A 13,932-nucleotide genomic window follows, 5' to 3' on the forward strand; every position below is an offset into this window, starting at 1 on the left:
CGCCTCTATGGGTCCTGCGTCCGTGGCTGCACAGAGAATGTTGCTGAGCAGGCCTGTGGCTTTGAAACGAACGTGCTAGGGCGCCTCTTCCTTGGCCGCAAAAGGAGCGAAAAGCAGAAGTGGAAGGAGTGCGTGTAACCGAAAGGCCCAAGGACTTGGCCATAGCCCGTGAATCCTTAAAACGTTCCGAACGCGCAATCTGCTTTAATCGCCAAACAGGCGAGTGCCATCAAAGGGCATGTCCATCAAAGTGTTCTGGACATCCCCAGAAAAGCCAGTCGTCCTCAGCCAGGCGTGACAGCGTAGCGTCACTGTCGTTGAAATCGCCCTGCCCAGCGAGTCAGCAGTGTCAAGACCACAACGGATAGTGAACTTGGCTGCGTCTCTATATCAGCAATATCATGGGAGAGTATTGTTCGAGCCTACACCGGACACTGAGGCAGCACTTGCGCAACTGTATCCCACACAGAATGGAAATAACGGCCCAAGAGACATGCAGTGTTCACAGACCGCAGGCCTGAACTGGCGGAAGAAAAATAATTATTCCCAAACTGCTCCAGTTTCTTGGATTCCCTGTCCAGAGGTGGGGAAGGGAACGCGCTCTGGATGCAGAGGCTTGGACAACCAAGCTCTCGAGGTGGGGTGTTGGGAGAGAAAAACAGGGTCGCCCGGGGCCGTGCAATGGCGTCGGGCCACGTTCTGGTCCACAGGAGCCCCTGTGTTGGGCCTCGACCAGGTGCCCAAAAGAACATCCGAGAGTGCATCGTTAAAGGGCAGCAGCGACTCCGTAGAAGCAGAAGCTGGCCGAAGCACCTCTGTCAGGTGGTTGGTCCTGACGGCCACAGTAGGGAGCTTGAGGTGGAGAGTCTTGGCTGCCTTACGCAACACCATAGAATATGAACCACCCTGCTTCGTGGCCACAGAAGAAGGAGACAGTGCACCAGGTTCTGGAGCATAATCCTGGTCACCTGCATCCCTCGGATCCTCATCCCAGTCCGGGTCTAACTCGCATTGAGCTGCGAGAGGGTCCTCAGACCCCTCCCAGTGCTCCCCAGCCTGCTTAACAGGTGGAACATATGGCCGTCGGTGGATATAGGGATAGATGTTCCCAAACGGCATTGGAATCGGCGTCGGTAGACACTCTTCCGGTACCGGCTCCACACCAGGGAGAAAACCGGGGACGGCGTCGGCCGGGGCTGCGGCCGGCACCATACAGGGCCAACCAGCATGGATAGGGATCCAGTCCTAGATCCAAGGGGTCCCTCGGCGTCGAAGAACAAGGACCCCAGGCAGGGCCCGCGGGGCCCGAAAGCGCATGGGCAGGGCCGGATGGTCCGAAGACACGGGCCATGGCTGACAGGAACTCCTGCAGCTGGGCCGGAGTCGGAGATAGACCCGGAAAGGGCTGGTAGGCCATCGGCAACTGCGTAGGCTCTGCCGGAGCCGCAGGGGCGGCGACAGCTGTACTCTTAGCCGCGACTGGCTAGGGGAAGGTGAAGAGAGACAATGCTTCTTCACCTTCTTGTGCTTCGCCTTACCTGACTCCGAGTGCGAAGACTTCGAATGATGATGATGGTTCCACGGCCGGTCCCTCGACCTCCCACGGGACCGGGTCCATGAACGACGCGGAGACTCCCCCCGGGCCTCCAGCCACTTTAGGGACCACTCCCGCAAAGTTTTCGGAGCCATGGCCCAGCAGTGGGGGCACGACCCTGAGTCATGGTCGCGCCCGCGCCCCAGGCAGTAGACCCCTTCACCAACATCGTGCAGGGACAGGCCGCGCAGGACTTAAAACCAGGCATCCCTACGCACCTGTAAAGTGATATATACTTGAAAACAGACAAAAAGTCCTAAAAATTCTGTCAAAAAAGGACTGGGGGTACCGCTCACTCTCCGGATCTGCGCTTGCTGGTGCAGAAAAAGAATGAACTGACGTCAGGGCGTGTCTAAGTAGCTCCAGCGACGTCATCTCAGCGACTACGACGCCAGCGGCGTACGCGGAGCCGTACGACGATGCCTACAGATGCGCAGGTGTACGGTTGACGAAAAAACTTTCCGGATGCAGTCTGACTGCTGGGGATATTCTAAGGTAAGGAATCTATCACTAACGGGTCTCTTTCAGATGCAATGCTTATTTTTTCATGTTCCTGGTAATTTTTATCTATCAATCAATTAATTGACAGAATTATTTCCTTTAGACCACCTCATTCTTTGCCTATTAGTTCTGGCGGACTTTAATATTCATGATAATAGACTGGAGGCTCCCTTGTAGGTAGATTTTGCGACCTCCGCTACCAACATTCAGCTCGTATACCAGAACCCATAGCTCCTAAAATATCCTTTTCAGGTTTCTATTTTTACCATACCTATATTTCTCAGTGCTTTGGTGCTGTGTCCATTGTAGCCCCATTTAGAGACGGGAGCCAAACTACCCAGTCTTCTTTGAGCCTAGAACGTTCTACCATTTTCAATGTCATGTTCCAGAATTCAATCACAAACAAGTATGACATGTAATGTTATTCCACCACCAGTTTTATCCAACCTGGTGTGTCTGGGTGCAGAGGTGCTAGGTCAGGATGGTAGCCTCAAACGTTATACTGTGGAAACAAAGGGGACTTGAGTAGGTACGGTTGAACCCAGAGGGAGGCTCAAGTTGTGGGGACCTTTAGGCCCAGGGACACAGTCAGAGAATGTGGATCCAGAATGTGGAGCGCGAGTGCAGAGGGTCTTGGCTGGCCGGCCACTGGAGTTAGAGGCACATACGGTTGACTGTCACCTATAGAAGAGGTGACAACAAAACCGCAGGGCACTCTGGTCGTGGGTCTCATATGTCTGGCTGTCCCTCGTTCAGAAAGGCTTTCAAGGTGGTAGTGTTTGGGCTGGAAGGAAAACAAGCACTGGCTGGTGAAAGTGCCCCGGTCCTCAGGGTGTTTGTGCAGGGGAGCTCCGGGAGGGTCTAGCATCTCGAAACTCGGCAGAGAGACGGGGCTGACCTCCTAGAGCCACAAAGACATCATCCTGGGGTGATGCTCCCTCGGTGGGCCCAATGGGCAGCAACATGGTGACCAGGGCAGTTGGTGCCTGTAGATGCCGTGGGGGCTGGTTGCTGGGCAGTCCTCTAAGTGTTAGGGAGGATTCACAACTGTAGGACAATTTGGGCGGTGTCTGCATCTTCTTGGTCCTCTTCAGTTCCCAGAAAGTCGAGTGAGTGAGAGAGTGTGTGTGTATTGGGGGTGGGGGGGGAAGGGGTTTTAAATACCCAATTTAGGGGCGTTTAGGGAGTATAGTGCTTCCAGCCACTAGAGCGACTACACCCCCTACATGCTCATTTCTTGTGGGGAGTGGGCATAAACTTGACCCAGACGTCCCTATTTCACCACAAATCAAGTTGGTGAAACCCTTCTTTGGCTGTTCACTTCAGGTAGGCCTCCTTAGGGTTGTGGCTAGCTTGGGGTGCAACAAGCCTCCTGAATATCTAATGCCCCGCCTGCTCTGGTGCCAAATGTGCCACAGGGCAGGGGGTAGCGTTCCCCAGGTCTGGGGGAAGCTGGGGTCACATATCAAAGGCAGGAGAGGCTTTGAAGCTGCTGCCCTTGATATGCTAAAATGCTAGCCAGTCTGCAAGTGATGGTGATAACACCTTCTTCCGAGCAGGCATTTGTCTTGACCTCTGAGCATGGGCTCTCACTTGCAGGAGGTCATAAACTAGTCTGTGATGGAAGCTGGAAGACACCAGTCAGCCAACACGCTAAGGTTCTGATACTGACATCAGAACAGATTTATTAAAACACCATTATTTTCAGTGGCACCATTATGTAACTCGTAATGACCATAGCCAAGTACATACCTTTAAAATGGCTTTGTGATCACTTGCAATGACTAGCAATGAAACTAGGCATCACGGGGGAATGTCTACTGACGCAGATGTGTCCTCACATGCACCCTGCCTTAGGGTTCTGTAGGGGTGACTTACATTTAGCACATGTAAGGTACTTTGGCACTGCACACTGGGAGCGGACAGTGTTGTGTTTTTACATTGCTTGCACAATTTCCAGTATCTTGCAATGGGAGTCTGCAAGCACTTTGTAAGTGGGTCCCTTTGGTTGGCATAATATATGCTGCAGCCCTTAAGGACCCTCTGTTGTACCCATGCCCTGAGTACCAGGGGTACCGTTTACCAGAGTTTTACAAGGCAGCTAAAGTCTTTGCCAATTAGGTTACAACCAACATTTGTATTGTTTTAGGGAAAGAGCACAAGCACTGGGGCCAGGTTGGCAGGGACCCAGTACACTTCCAATCAAAAGCATCAGTACCAGTGAGCAAAAAGTGAGGGTAACCAAGTCAAAAAGATATACTTTCCTACACTTTCACATTATTTTGCTTCCAAAATTAGCACTAGAGATACCATTAAGAGCTTCAGCTTAATCCTCCTTCCATAATTACTACGTCCCCTTTTACTTCGATTTTAACTGACTGCAGTCACTTGAGTAACCTTGTATCATGTTCTTGTTTCCTGTAAATGTGGTTTCCCTGATCATTTTCCAATTACATTTTTCTCATCTCAAAGATATTTTGACCCCTGGCCTTTAGAGATATTTAACTCATCGCTTTGATTCCCCCAAAGTTCCTACTTCATTCAAGGCTGCCCCCACCGCGCCCTTTGGGGGGGAAATCCCTCTTTAACCCTAAATAATGACCAATTTCTCTTCTTACAGTCACTGAAAAAATTCTTGGAGCCATTTTAGACTGCCAGTTTCCAATAATGTTATGGACGATGCTAAGCAGGTGTCCGATTTATATGATGGCAGAGTCGGTTCTTTATTATGTTCTTGATGCAAATGTCTTGCAGCGGACGTCTACAGTTTAGATTCATTTTGCAGCTTTTGATACAGTCGACCACACATTGCTACTAAATGATCTTTTCGCAACCGGTATTGATGGCACTGTTTTGCACTGGTTCGGTTTGTTTCTTGCAGGGCGTGCTCAAGGTCACCCTTGTAGTTATATAAACAATGGGGTAACCCAGTATCCCTCAGAACCTGGGCAGTAAATTATAAAGAAAACAGTGGTTCTGTTGGGTGAGAGAATTTCTTTGCGCATAAAGCATTAGTCAAACACTATCTGAATAATATGCAATGTCATGTTATAAGCAACACACCAAACAGTTTATATGTTAATTTGATTATTTATATAAATTAAGTCATTCATATATGCATCTATATTTTGGAAAAGCCGTCAACTAACAATGTGATAACAAAAAGTGACACAGTGACAAATGGTGCTCAGTGACAACGTGCGTGATATATACACAATAGTTTAAAAGCTTGAGAATTTCAATATGGCCAGAAAGTTGAGTATTTATAGTCAGGCTGCGAAATGGAAGAATTTGTTTTAACGCAGGTTCTATATACTGGTCCCAACGTAAAGTCGACGTTTCAACCCTGGTACTGCACTACTGTAAGGTCAGTGCGGGTCTTCATCAGGACTTGAACAGGAGGTGACGGCCTTAGTGTTATTAAAATTCAAATATGGTCTGGGCCTTTTGGAGTAGTACACATCCGACGTGAATCTCAGGATGGGGTTCCAATTAAGAATTATATGGTAATGGTGAGCCTATGTTGCATGTGAGAGCAGTTGAATCACTGGTCACGTAGCACTTGAGGCTCCACAATTGTATCTATTTTCATGTGAAGTGCCGTCTCTATTCCAGGCGCTTCTATCTCGTAAATGCAGGTGGAAACAAAAATTCGGACTCGTCAAACAAAGTTAACTCATTCTGAAGTGCGGGCGGCAGGCAAAAAGTCCTTGCTCGTCTGGTTGAATCGGCCTTGGCCAATTTCTCTCTTCTACACACAAACTGTGGCTCAGGGATCTGCTCTCTGGCCCCTTCCTTTTAATCAGCATCTCAGACCTCTGGCTACTCCCAACCTCTCATTTAATATAAATGCTGCTGTCATTCGGATCCTACACAGACTGAATGATCTTTTGCACAATCTTTCTCACAATCTATCACACAAGTGCTGTCTCTCTGAATTGTGTTTTTGGATGGATCACCACTGAACACCAAACAGAGACTGAGATTAAGATGGTCAGCCTGACCTTTGTACACTGGATTTCAACCCCTGCCCCAATATCGCCCAATCTATAAAGAAGTTTGGCATCAAAACTGATAACTCTCCAAACGCATTGCCAGGTCTTCTCAGTGGTCTCTTCCTGTAATGTTATGAGAAAAATACAAAGTCTTATCTCTTATGATGCTTGCAACTGCTGTTATGTTGCCGACTGGTTCCAGACTGGACTACTGTCATGGTTCCACCCTTGGCATACATTTTCTGAGTCTTACTGTTTGCAAGCCAAACAGTGCCAGGATACCAACTGGTAACCCTGGCACCCCGTTTTAGCCAGTCTCTTTCCAGTCTGAAATATTGGCAGTGCCTACCTATTTAAGCTCACATTTCCTTTAAAATCCTCTGCATTGCCCACCTTATTTTCTTTTTTAGCTCTGCCTCGGTTTTCATAATGTCCTGTTCTAACAGATACTCACCCAATAAAAATCTTTGCTCTGCACAGCAACTACTGCTGTCAATTTCACAGAGTTTGCCTAGGCCAAGGGTCTCCAACCTTTTCTATAACAAGAGCTCCTTCAAATCAATGACAATAGTTCAGAGCTACTAATGGTTTCAAGTGACAAAATATTGCATCATGCCAAAATATCATATCCAGAATACTGACTAATACAATATCATGAACAAGTAAATAAGAAAGTTTGTATTAATTATTGTTAACTGCACATCTATGTACCTTAAAGGGATCTACAACTTCAAGATTAACAGATGTGGAGTTAAGAATGTAAATAAAATTAAACTCACATACACTTACCTTCATGATACTGGGGTAGTCTATATTTTGGATACAAAATTTTAGCTTGGAGATATTTAAAACTTGATATTGGAGTAGAAAACCAACCACCCCAACACAAGACAGAGTTACTACCAGTAATGTTAGGAAAAGCTTTCCTATGGAAGGACGATGGTTATAAAACTTAAATGGAATGCAGGGATTTTCCATGGTTTTAAGAAACACTTGTGGGAAAATTGTTTGACAGTTACTATGAATTACCATAAGTAACACATTCCCAGATGAAGTCAGGACGTGGGGTCGATACGCGGTTGCTGGGTGGTCATTGTCTATTTTTATATGAATAAATGAAGAATAAAGATTTTTTAAATAAAGAGCATGTAAGTCTCCTTATTGGACTTTTCACACGGATGATGACTACATTTCAACTTTATGGACATTTGGGACATGCTTTATGTGATTGACTAGTGTGAAAATTGGACTTGATCGTTGAGTGCTTACTCTTTGAGAGGTGAATTAGGGGGCTGAGGGGCAGTCCGAGCCTGGGTTAAAGCACCAAGTAGATTAAAATTGATTAATTTATACTTGTGCGGTGGAGAATAACCATTTCCGCCAAATTTATAGTGTTACTTACTTTCGTGCTAAGGTTACCATCCAAGAGGATGCCCACATTTCACACAATCTTAAGTGGCGGCAGAGTGCCTAAGTCAATAGGCCATCAATCATATGATGAGTTCTTATTGTCCTTTCAAAACAGAATGATTTCTGTTTTGGCCTCGTTTAATTGCAGACCATTCTGATTCATCCGGCCGGTCACTAACTACAGACACTCGCGAAAGCTGATTCTGCCTTAATCATCGAGGTTCATGGTTGAAATCGCCAACTAGGTATCATCGGAGTAGGACAGTATCACAAAGCAGAGGTCCAGGACTATTTTAGCCAACAGGGCAATGTAAATATAATACAGGGTGGGGCTAAGGGGAGATCCCTATGGAACCCAGCACTCTGTATAAGTGATATTCGATCTAAATGGTGGCAAATACATGGCTTGAGTCCTTTCCTTTCAGCACAAAAAAAGATGAAAAAAATAAAATCAGTGCTCCATGCCAGTACTCTTGAACAAAGACCTATCTTCTGCAATTGCTTATTTAACAAAGAATGGAGGATCATATCAAATCCTGTTGATAGGTCTAACAGGATGAGGGCAACAGAACCGCTCACAACCAGGATAGACCTGATTATGTCAGTAACATCCAGCAAGGCAGTCTCCGTGCTGTGTACTGCCCTAAAACTAGACTGCGAAAGATTAAATACATTATGATTCTCCACATACCTGGATAGTTGTTTGTTAATAATTCTCTCCAGCATCTTAACCAGGAAGGGCAGAAGAGAATGATGGGTAACTGGCTAAATTCACAGGGTTGGCTTTTTAAGTAAGAGCAGCCCGTTTGCATGTTTCCACAATTTGGGGAATCTTGCTGACCTCAAAGAAAGGTTGAGCCTTTCTGTTAAGACCAAAAAAGTGTCGTGGAGGAAGCAAACACCTGCAATGGCATGATCATCAAGCGACCCTGAACGGATTAGGTATATAGTACGTTCCACTTTCTCAATGGTCATTTCATTGAACACTGGTTCTCCCTAATAACGTCTGCTCAGGGTCACCCAGGGGAAGCGGAGGTTTCCTTATGGTTTCAAATTTCTATTCCTGAAAGTGAGGTGACAATGTGTCACATAAATCACTAGAAGTGAGAATGGATGTAGCAAACACCTCTAGGTGTGTGAACTATTAGCACTGTAAAGATCTCCTTAGAAGTAGGGCACAATTATCAAGCATCAACTACAAAACGTTCTTCTTGCAGTGCGAAACTTATTTGGTTAAATTAGGCAGTCATTTTTTATAGCATTCATCTCTCTATTATGTTTAATGCACCTACAAGTAGGCCCTAGTACACTTTATTGGCGAACCAGGCAAGTTAGCAAATCAACAATCGTTAATACATAATACAAATACCAAGAATCAAAGGAATACAAATGATAGAGACATTAGACATGGTGCTCACCCTTCACTCCTTGGCTCATGGAGCCTGTATCTCTCCCACACTGTCCTTTGTTGTTAACACCAAAGCTCCAAACTTCCCCATTCTTTGTCAACGCACACGTATGAGCTTTGCCCATTGCAACCTGAGTAACAAAATGTCCTTTCAAGTCTGTAACTAAACCTGCAAGACAAAAATACGTCATGATGACCATTTGCTATTATATTATCACAATCCCTACAGAACCAAGTGCAAGTTAAAAATAAACTGAATATCTTTTTTAAATACTCAGAAAAGAAGCTTAAAATTGCAAGAGACTAAGTGCTCCTACACACTAAAGTGGTACCCTATGTCTAGGGGTCAGTGGGGATGAGGAGCATCTCACATTGGTAATGCTCATGATTTACTTGATGTGTACCTAAATGAACTAAAGAAGCTATTTTGATTCACTGAACTGAGCAGCATGAAGAACAAGTATTGGTAAATACCAGGTAGTGAAAGTGGCAACCATGTTGTTCCTGTATCCATATACCTTGAATAATCATGTGATTGAAGCCCCCCCCCCCCCACCCAAGCCCATTGGACACCTGTCTTTGGTAATGGTCACGTGCTGTTGAGAACTTCCTGTTAAACACTCCTGTAGTGGATGAATGTGCAACTCTGCATGAGGTACTACTGCTATGCATGAAACCACGATACCCAACACTCTCATTGCCATTCTGACTCGGATTGGATACGATATCTGAAAAAGAGGCACGACCCTTTGAAATGTCATCACCCTCAATTGTTTGAGTAGGCTTTGACCGTAGTGTTATTTAGCATATCCCCTAAAATGGGTGGATTTGGAGGGGCTGGAGAAGCAACTTTTTGGCAGTGATGGTGAACCTCAGTGTGTTTAGTTAGCAGACACTGTATGTCGAGTGTGTGCTAAGCATTGCAGTTGGCTGCATCTCCATCAATCAGCCGTCCAAGTACAGAAGTACTTGAATGACGTTGCGACACAGAGGTGCCACCACCAACACCAAGCACTTGTTAAATAGTTGTTGTAACTGTTGTAACTCCTAGAGGGAGAACTCTGAACCAGTGTTCGTCACTTGCTACAAAACACCGGTATGTGGTGTCCTGAGCACAGCCGAAGAGTGACGCCCTGCAAGGTGGTAATTTTGAAGTTATCCAACAGGATATACTGGTTCAACACCCTAAGGTCTAGGACAGGCTGCAGAATGTTGTCCTTTTTGACAATGAATTACAGGATGTAGACTCATTGGCCCCACGATGGCACCCTGAGTAAGGAGCGCCTGTGCCTTCTCAGGCCAAAGTCTTCAGTGTTCTTGACTCATTCTGCGACTATGAAATGGTATATTTGGCAGTCTGGTGTGGAAATCTAGGCAGTACCCCTTCCATACCTATACCCGTTAAGTTTTGGGAAATAAATAACTTTATTCGTCCCAACAGGTTAAGTGTGCTCCAGGTAAATGGTGGCACGTCACTGTTTGGAGTTAGAGCGGCCCCTGCTGAAGCCTCTACTCCCTTTGCCTCTGTTTACACAGTAAATACCTCGGCTGCAGGCTTTAGATTCCTGATCTTACTGGAAAGGTTGATGTTAATGACATCCAGGTCACTGAAGAAGAGTTGCAGGCTTGGCACCCTCCCCTTGCCTGCTCTTTGCGAAAAGCAGAGTTGGGTCTAGGCAGTATCTGTATCCTTAATGATCTTCTAAAGCATGCTATCCATTTGGGAGGCAGCAATTGCTCCCAGTGAAATGGTGTGTTAATGAGGTGCTGTTGCACCTCTGGTTTGCACCGAGCCATCATAAGCCATGCAGTTTGGGAAAGCATGCTGGAGGTGCTGTTTATCACCTTCCAGGCAGTTTCAGTGGAATCCAAGGTGCACAGTCTGTTGAACGAGTTTCATTTGCCTTACTGGGCAGACGGTATGGCAGAAGTTACTGCAAGGAAACGTCCAGCTACTAGTGTGTTTGGCATCAATGTGGTGGTAAACAGAGGGCACCGAGACTCCATTATCAAGGACAGGATTATGACCAAGCACACATGATCATCCCAAAAGACCTGCTGAAAACCCTGCACCTACCTCTAAAGACCATTTCTTAACAGGGATCAAGGGAGAAGTAGTCATAATTCGATCAAACATAAAAGCATGCCTCCACAAACTACAAAATGATGTGTAGCCCCAAAGCACTAGAATTAATGACTAGGAAAAACAGTTCATGGTCAAACCAATAAGCAGGAAGTTATTAGTAACTGTTTCCTCACACTGGAGGATAGGTATGAGGAGTTTCCACTAAAACGGGATAGCCCTGAAAAAAGGTCTCAGCACAATGATATACGTACATATGGTCTACTGATGGATGCAAAAGGCCCAGACATTTACACTATCACAACATGCACCACATCTAGAACATGCTAGAGTGCACCTAGTCCACTTAAAATGGACAAAAGGTGTTGGCAACCAGGAACCAAAAAGAAGGCCCTTCAGACGTTTTCCCAGTTTTTTAGTAGCACAAACCTGGTTCAAAGGTGGTTAACATCAGAGGAGAAAAAGAGAGGGCCTGGGTGAAAGTTTTGTGGGAACTTTATAAGATCTGCGGCAGATAAACAAGGAGACTGGGAAGAAAGCAATAGGAATAGAGGCTGGTCCAACTTAAAATAGTTGCTTTGTGCAATCACAATCTTCTCAACAGTAAGAGGGGTTTTTTTTGTTTTTTTTTTTACTGATGAGGGGAATAATCTTGGAGAGGGGGTATACAGGAGAAGAGGGCCCTCGAGGAAGAGTACTAATTTGATGCTTAAGAGGTTATGTCATTTGAAAGCTGGGTGAAAAGTGTAAGTAGTTTAGATTCTGCAACAGTTTAGTTTAATCATTGAGCTTGGCGGAGGGAGGGATAAGAGATCACACGAGTAAACCATGCTCCAGAAGCTTGAGTACATTATTTAATCTATTGCTAAAGCACTAGGAATCTCTTCTGGTGTGGATGTTTTATGTCCAATGACAACAAGTTTAAAACTATGAGCATGAATGTGAAAGAGACTTGATGCTGGGTCTAAAATAGATATCTGCCTTCCACAAGAGACTCATCCTATCATAATAGGTTTCCTTAAGGGTCTGACTTCTGATGTGTTTGCCGTAGAAGTACTGGCTTTTGGGGTTGACCTTAATGTCAGGGACGATATAAGGGACAAATCACATACAATTTTGGGAGTGACTGCATGGGCTTCCACTCCATATTAAAACATGGCTAGACTTGGTAGGGCTAATGGATATAGGGAGGTGGTAAGGAAGCAAATTACACATCATTCAGATGCGCATGGTGCATATGTCCGCCTTAAGTCATATACTAATTAAATTTAGCCCTAAGCCAGGGGTTGAAGAATTCACAATTAGGGACATAATTCAATTCATTCATGCATCAGTCACCATCGCAATACTGAACGATAGGGTTATATCAACAAGACGTAACTGTAGGTTATAACAAGCAACTTTATCATATAGCACTAAGATTTGTACTTACCTTATGTATACTGCAGTAGTGACATAGCCCTACCTTTACTTTGGGATGCACTTAAGGCAGTGTTGAGAGGGCATTTTAGCGTAACAGAAGCAGATTTAAAAGATGCAAGAACCAAGACTAGGGCACAACAGGAATGTTTTGTTCTGGAATCCGAACACCAAAGAACCATACCAAAGAAAGCATGGCATTAGATGTTAATGACCAAGTTAAAGAGTTAGATCTAGACAGAGCACAATGCCACCTGTTTATAACAGAGAAGTTTTACAATCTGGTAAGCAAGCAGGCAGACTCCTAGCTGCACAACTGAGGACTAAAATCAACAGAGAACTAGAAAGCAAGATTAAGGATAGTTAGCAGCGAGATCACCAAAGGTTCAGTGAAATAGAGTAATTTCAGACTTATCAAAACATTTATGACGAAGAGCCAGTGAAGGCAGACCTGGTCAGACACCACATTAACTTTCCCATGTTGGTCCTAGAGTTCCTGCAGCAAAGTGACTGGATTCATTCACGGACTGAAAATAGGCAAGGTCCCAGGCCCTAGTGACTTTAAGATGGCTTTCTATAAAAACTTCTGCAAGCCACTGGTCCCATTGCTAAATAGGTTATTTAACCAGTTTGATGACACTGACATCTAGCAAACCCAGATGTAGCAGTGACTATTAGTTCTAACTCGGCAAAGACACCTCCCAATGTGGTTCCTAAAGATCCACCTCCCTCTTGAATCTAAATATAAAAATATTTGCAGGTACCCTATATCCATGCGACTGGGACTGCTGATGTCAAAGCCAGATAAAATCAGGCTTTATCCCTGGATACCAATGCAATGACAACACCAAAAAAGTTCTTACAGCGATATGAATTTAAATTACAGTCAATATATTTAAATTGACTATGTACTCAGACAGCATTTTAGCGACTCTGATCCACTCTGCGCCATGTTAGTTTTGTTGGAGGAGCTGTATTGTTACCAAGCAGTATCTGGCATTACGATAAACATTGCTAAGTCTGAAGCAATGGTACATAACCCATGAGCAGAGGAGAGAACTCAACTTACTCCACCTGGTCTGACTGGCCCTCAAGGCCATTACCTACACCGAGGTGTGAAAATCCCCCTTCATAGCTCAGCTGGTGATCATTAATAGTACCCACCGTCGACCGATGAAAATAAATTTGCAAAACTAGCACCAAAAACACTTCTCCAGGTGGAAAGGTTAAACAGATAAAATATGCTGGAGTTATCTATATGTTCTAAAAGGATATGGTTGCCGATGTCATCTAACTTAAACAATTCCAATTTGCTATCAATAGTTTCATCTAGAGTGGTAAGCTAGCAAACACTGCTTTCTACTGGTTTCTGAAGGCAGTCGGGCTTTGCTAAACCGAACAGGTTACAAGTTACACAATTATACTTTCTAATATATTGGAAAACATAGAAATAAAGACGCAACAGAGTGTTATAGATCACATTATTGGAAGGCCATCCCCCACATTAAACTTATGAATTGTA

The 13,932-nt window shown here is 44.9% G+C and overlaps 1 protein-coding gene across 15 annotated transcripts in view; it reads right to left on the reverse strand.

The window, feature by feature from the left end:
- Window positions 1-13,932, reverse strand: part of MYCBP2 (MYC binding protein 2) — a 1,771,217-nt gene that overhangs the window by 1,477,246 nt on the left and 280,039 nt on the right. For all 15 annotated transcript variants that reach the window (XM_085622060.1, XM_085622057.1, XM_085622054.1 and 12 more), the window contains exon 14: window positions 8,919-9,077. In XM_085622060.1, the coding sequence (XP_085478186.1) occupies window positions 8,919-9,077 (159 nt within the window). The remainder of the gene's footprint in view (window positions 1-8,918; window positions 9,078-13,932) is intronic.

The sequence above is a fragment of the Triturus cristatus genome, chromosome 8 (genome assembly GCF_964204655.1).
Source record: "Triturus cristatus chromosome 8, aTriCri1.1, whole genome shotgun sequence".
NCBI classification, from domain to species: domain Eukaryota; kingdom Metazoa; phylum Chordata; class Amphibia; order Caudata; family Salamandridae; genus Triturus; species Triturus cristatus.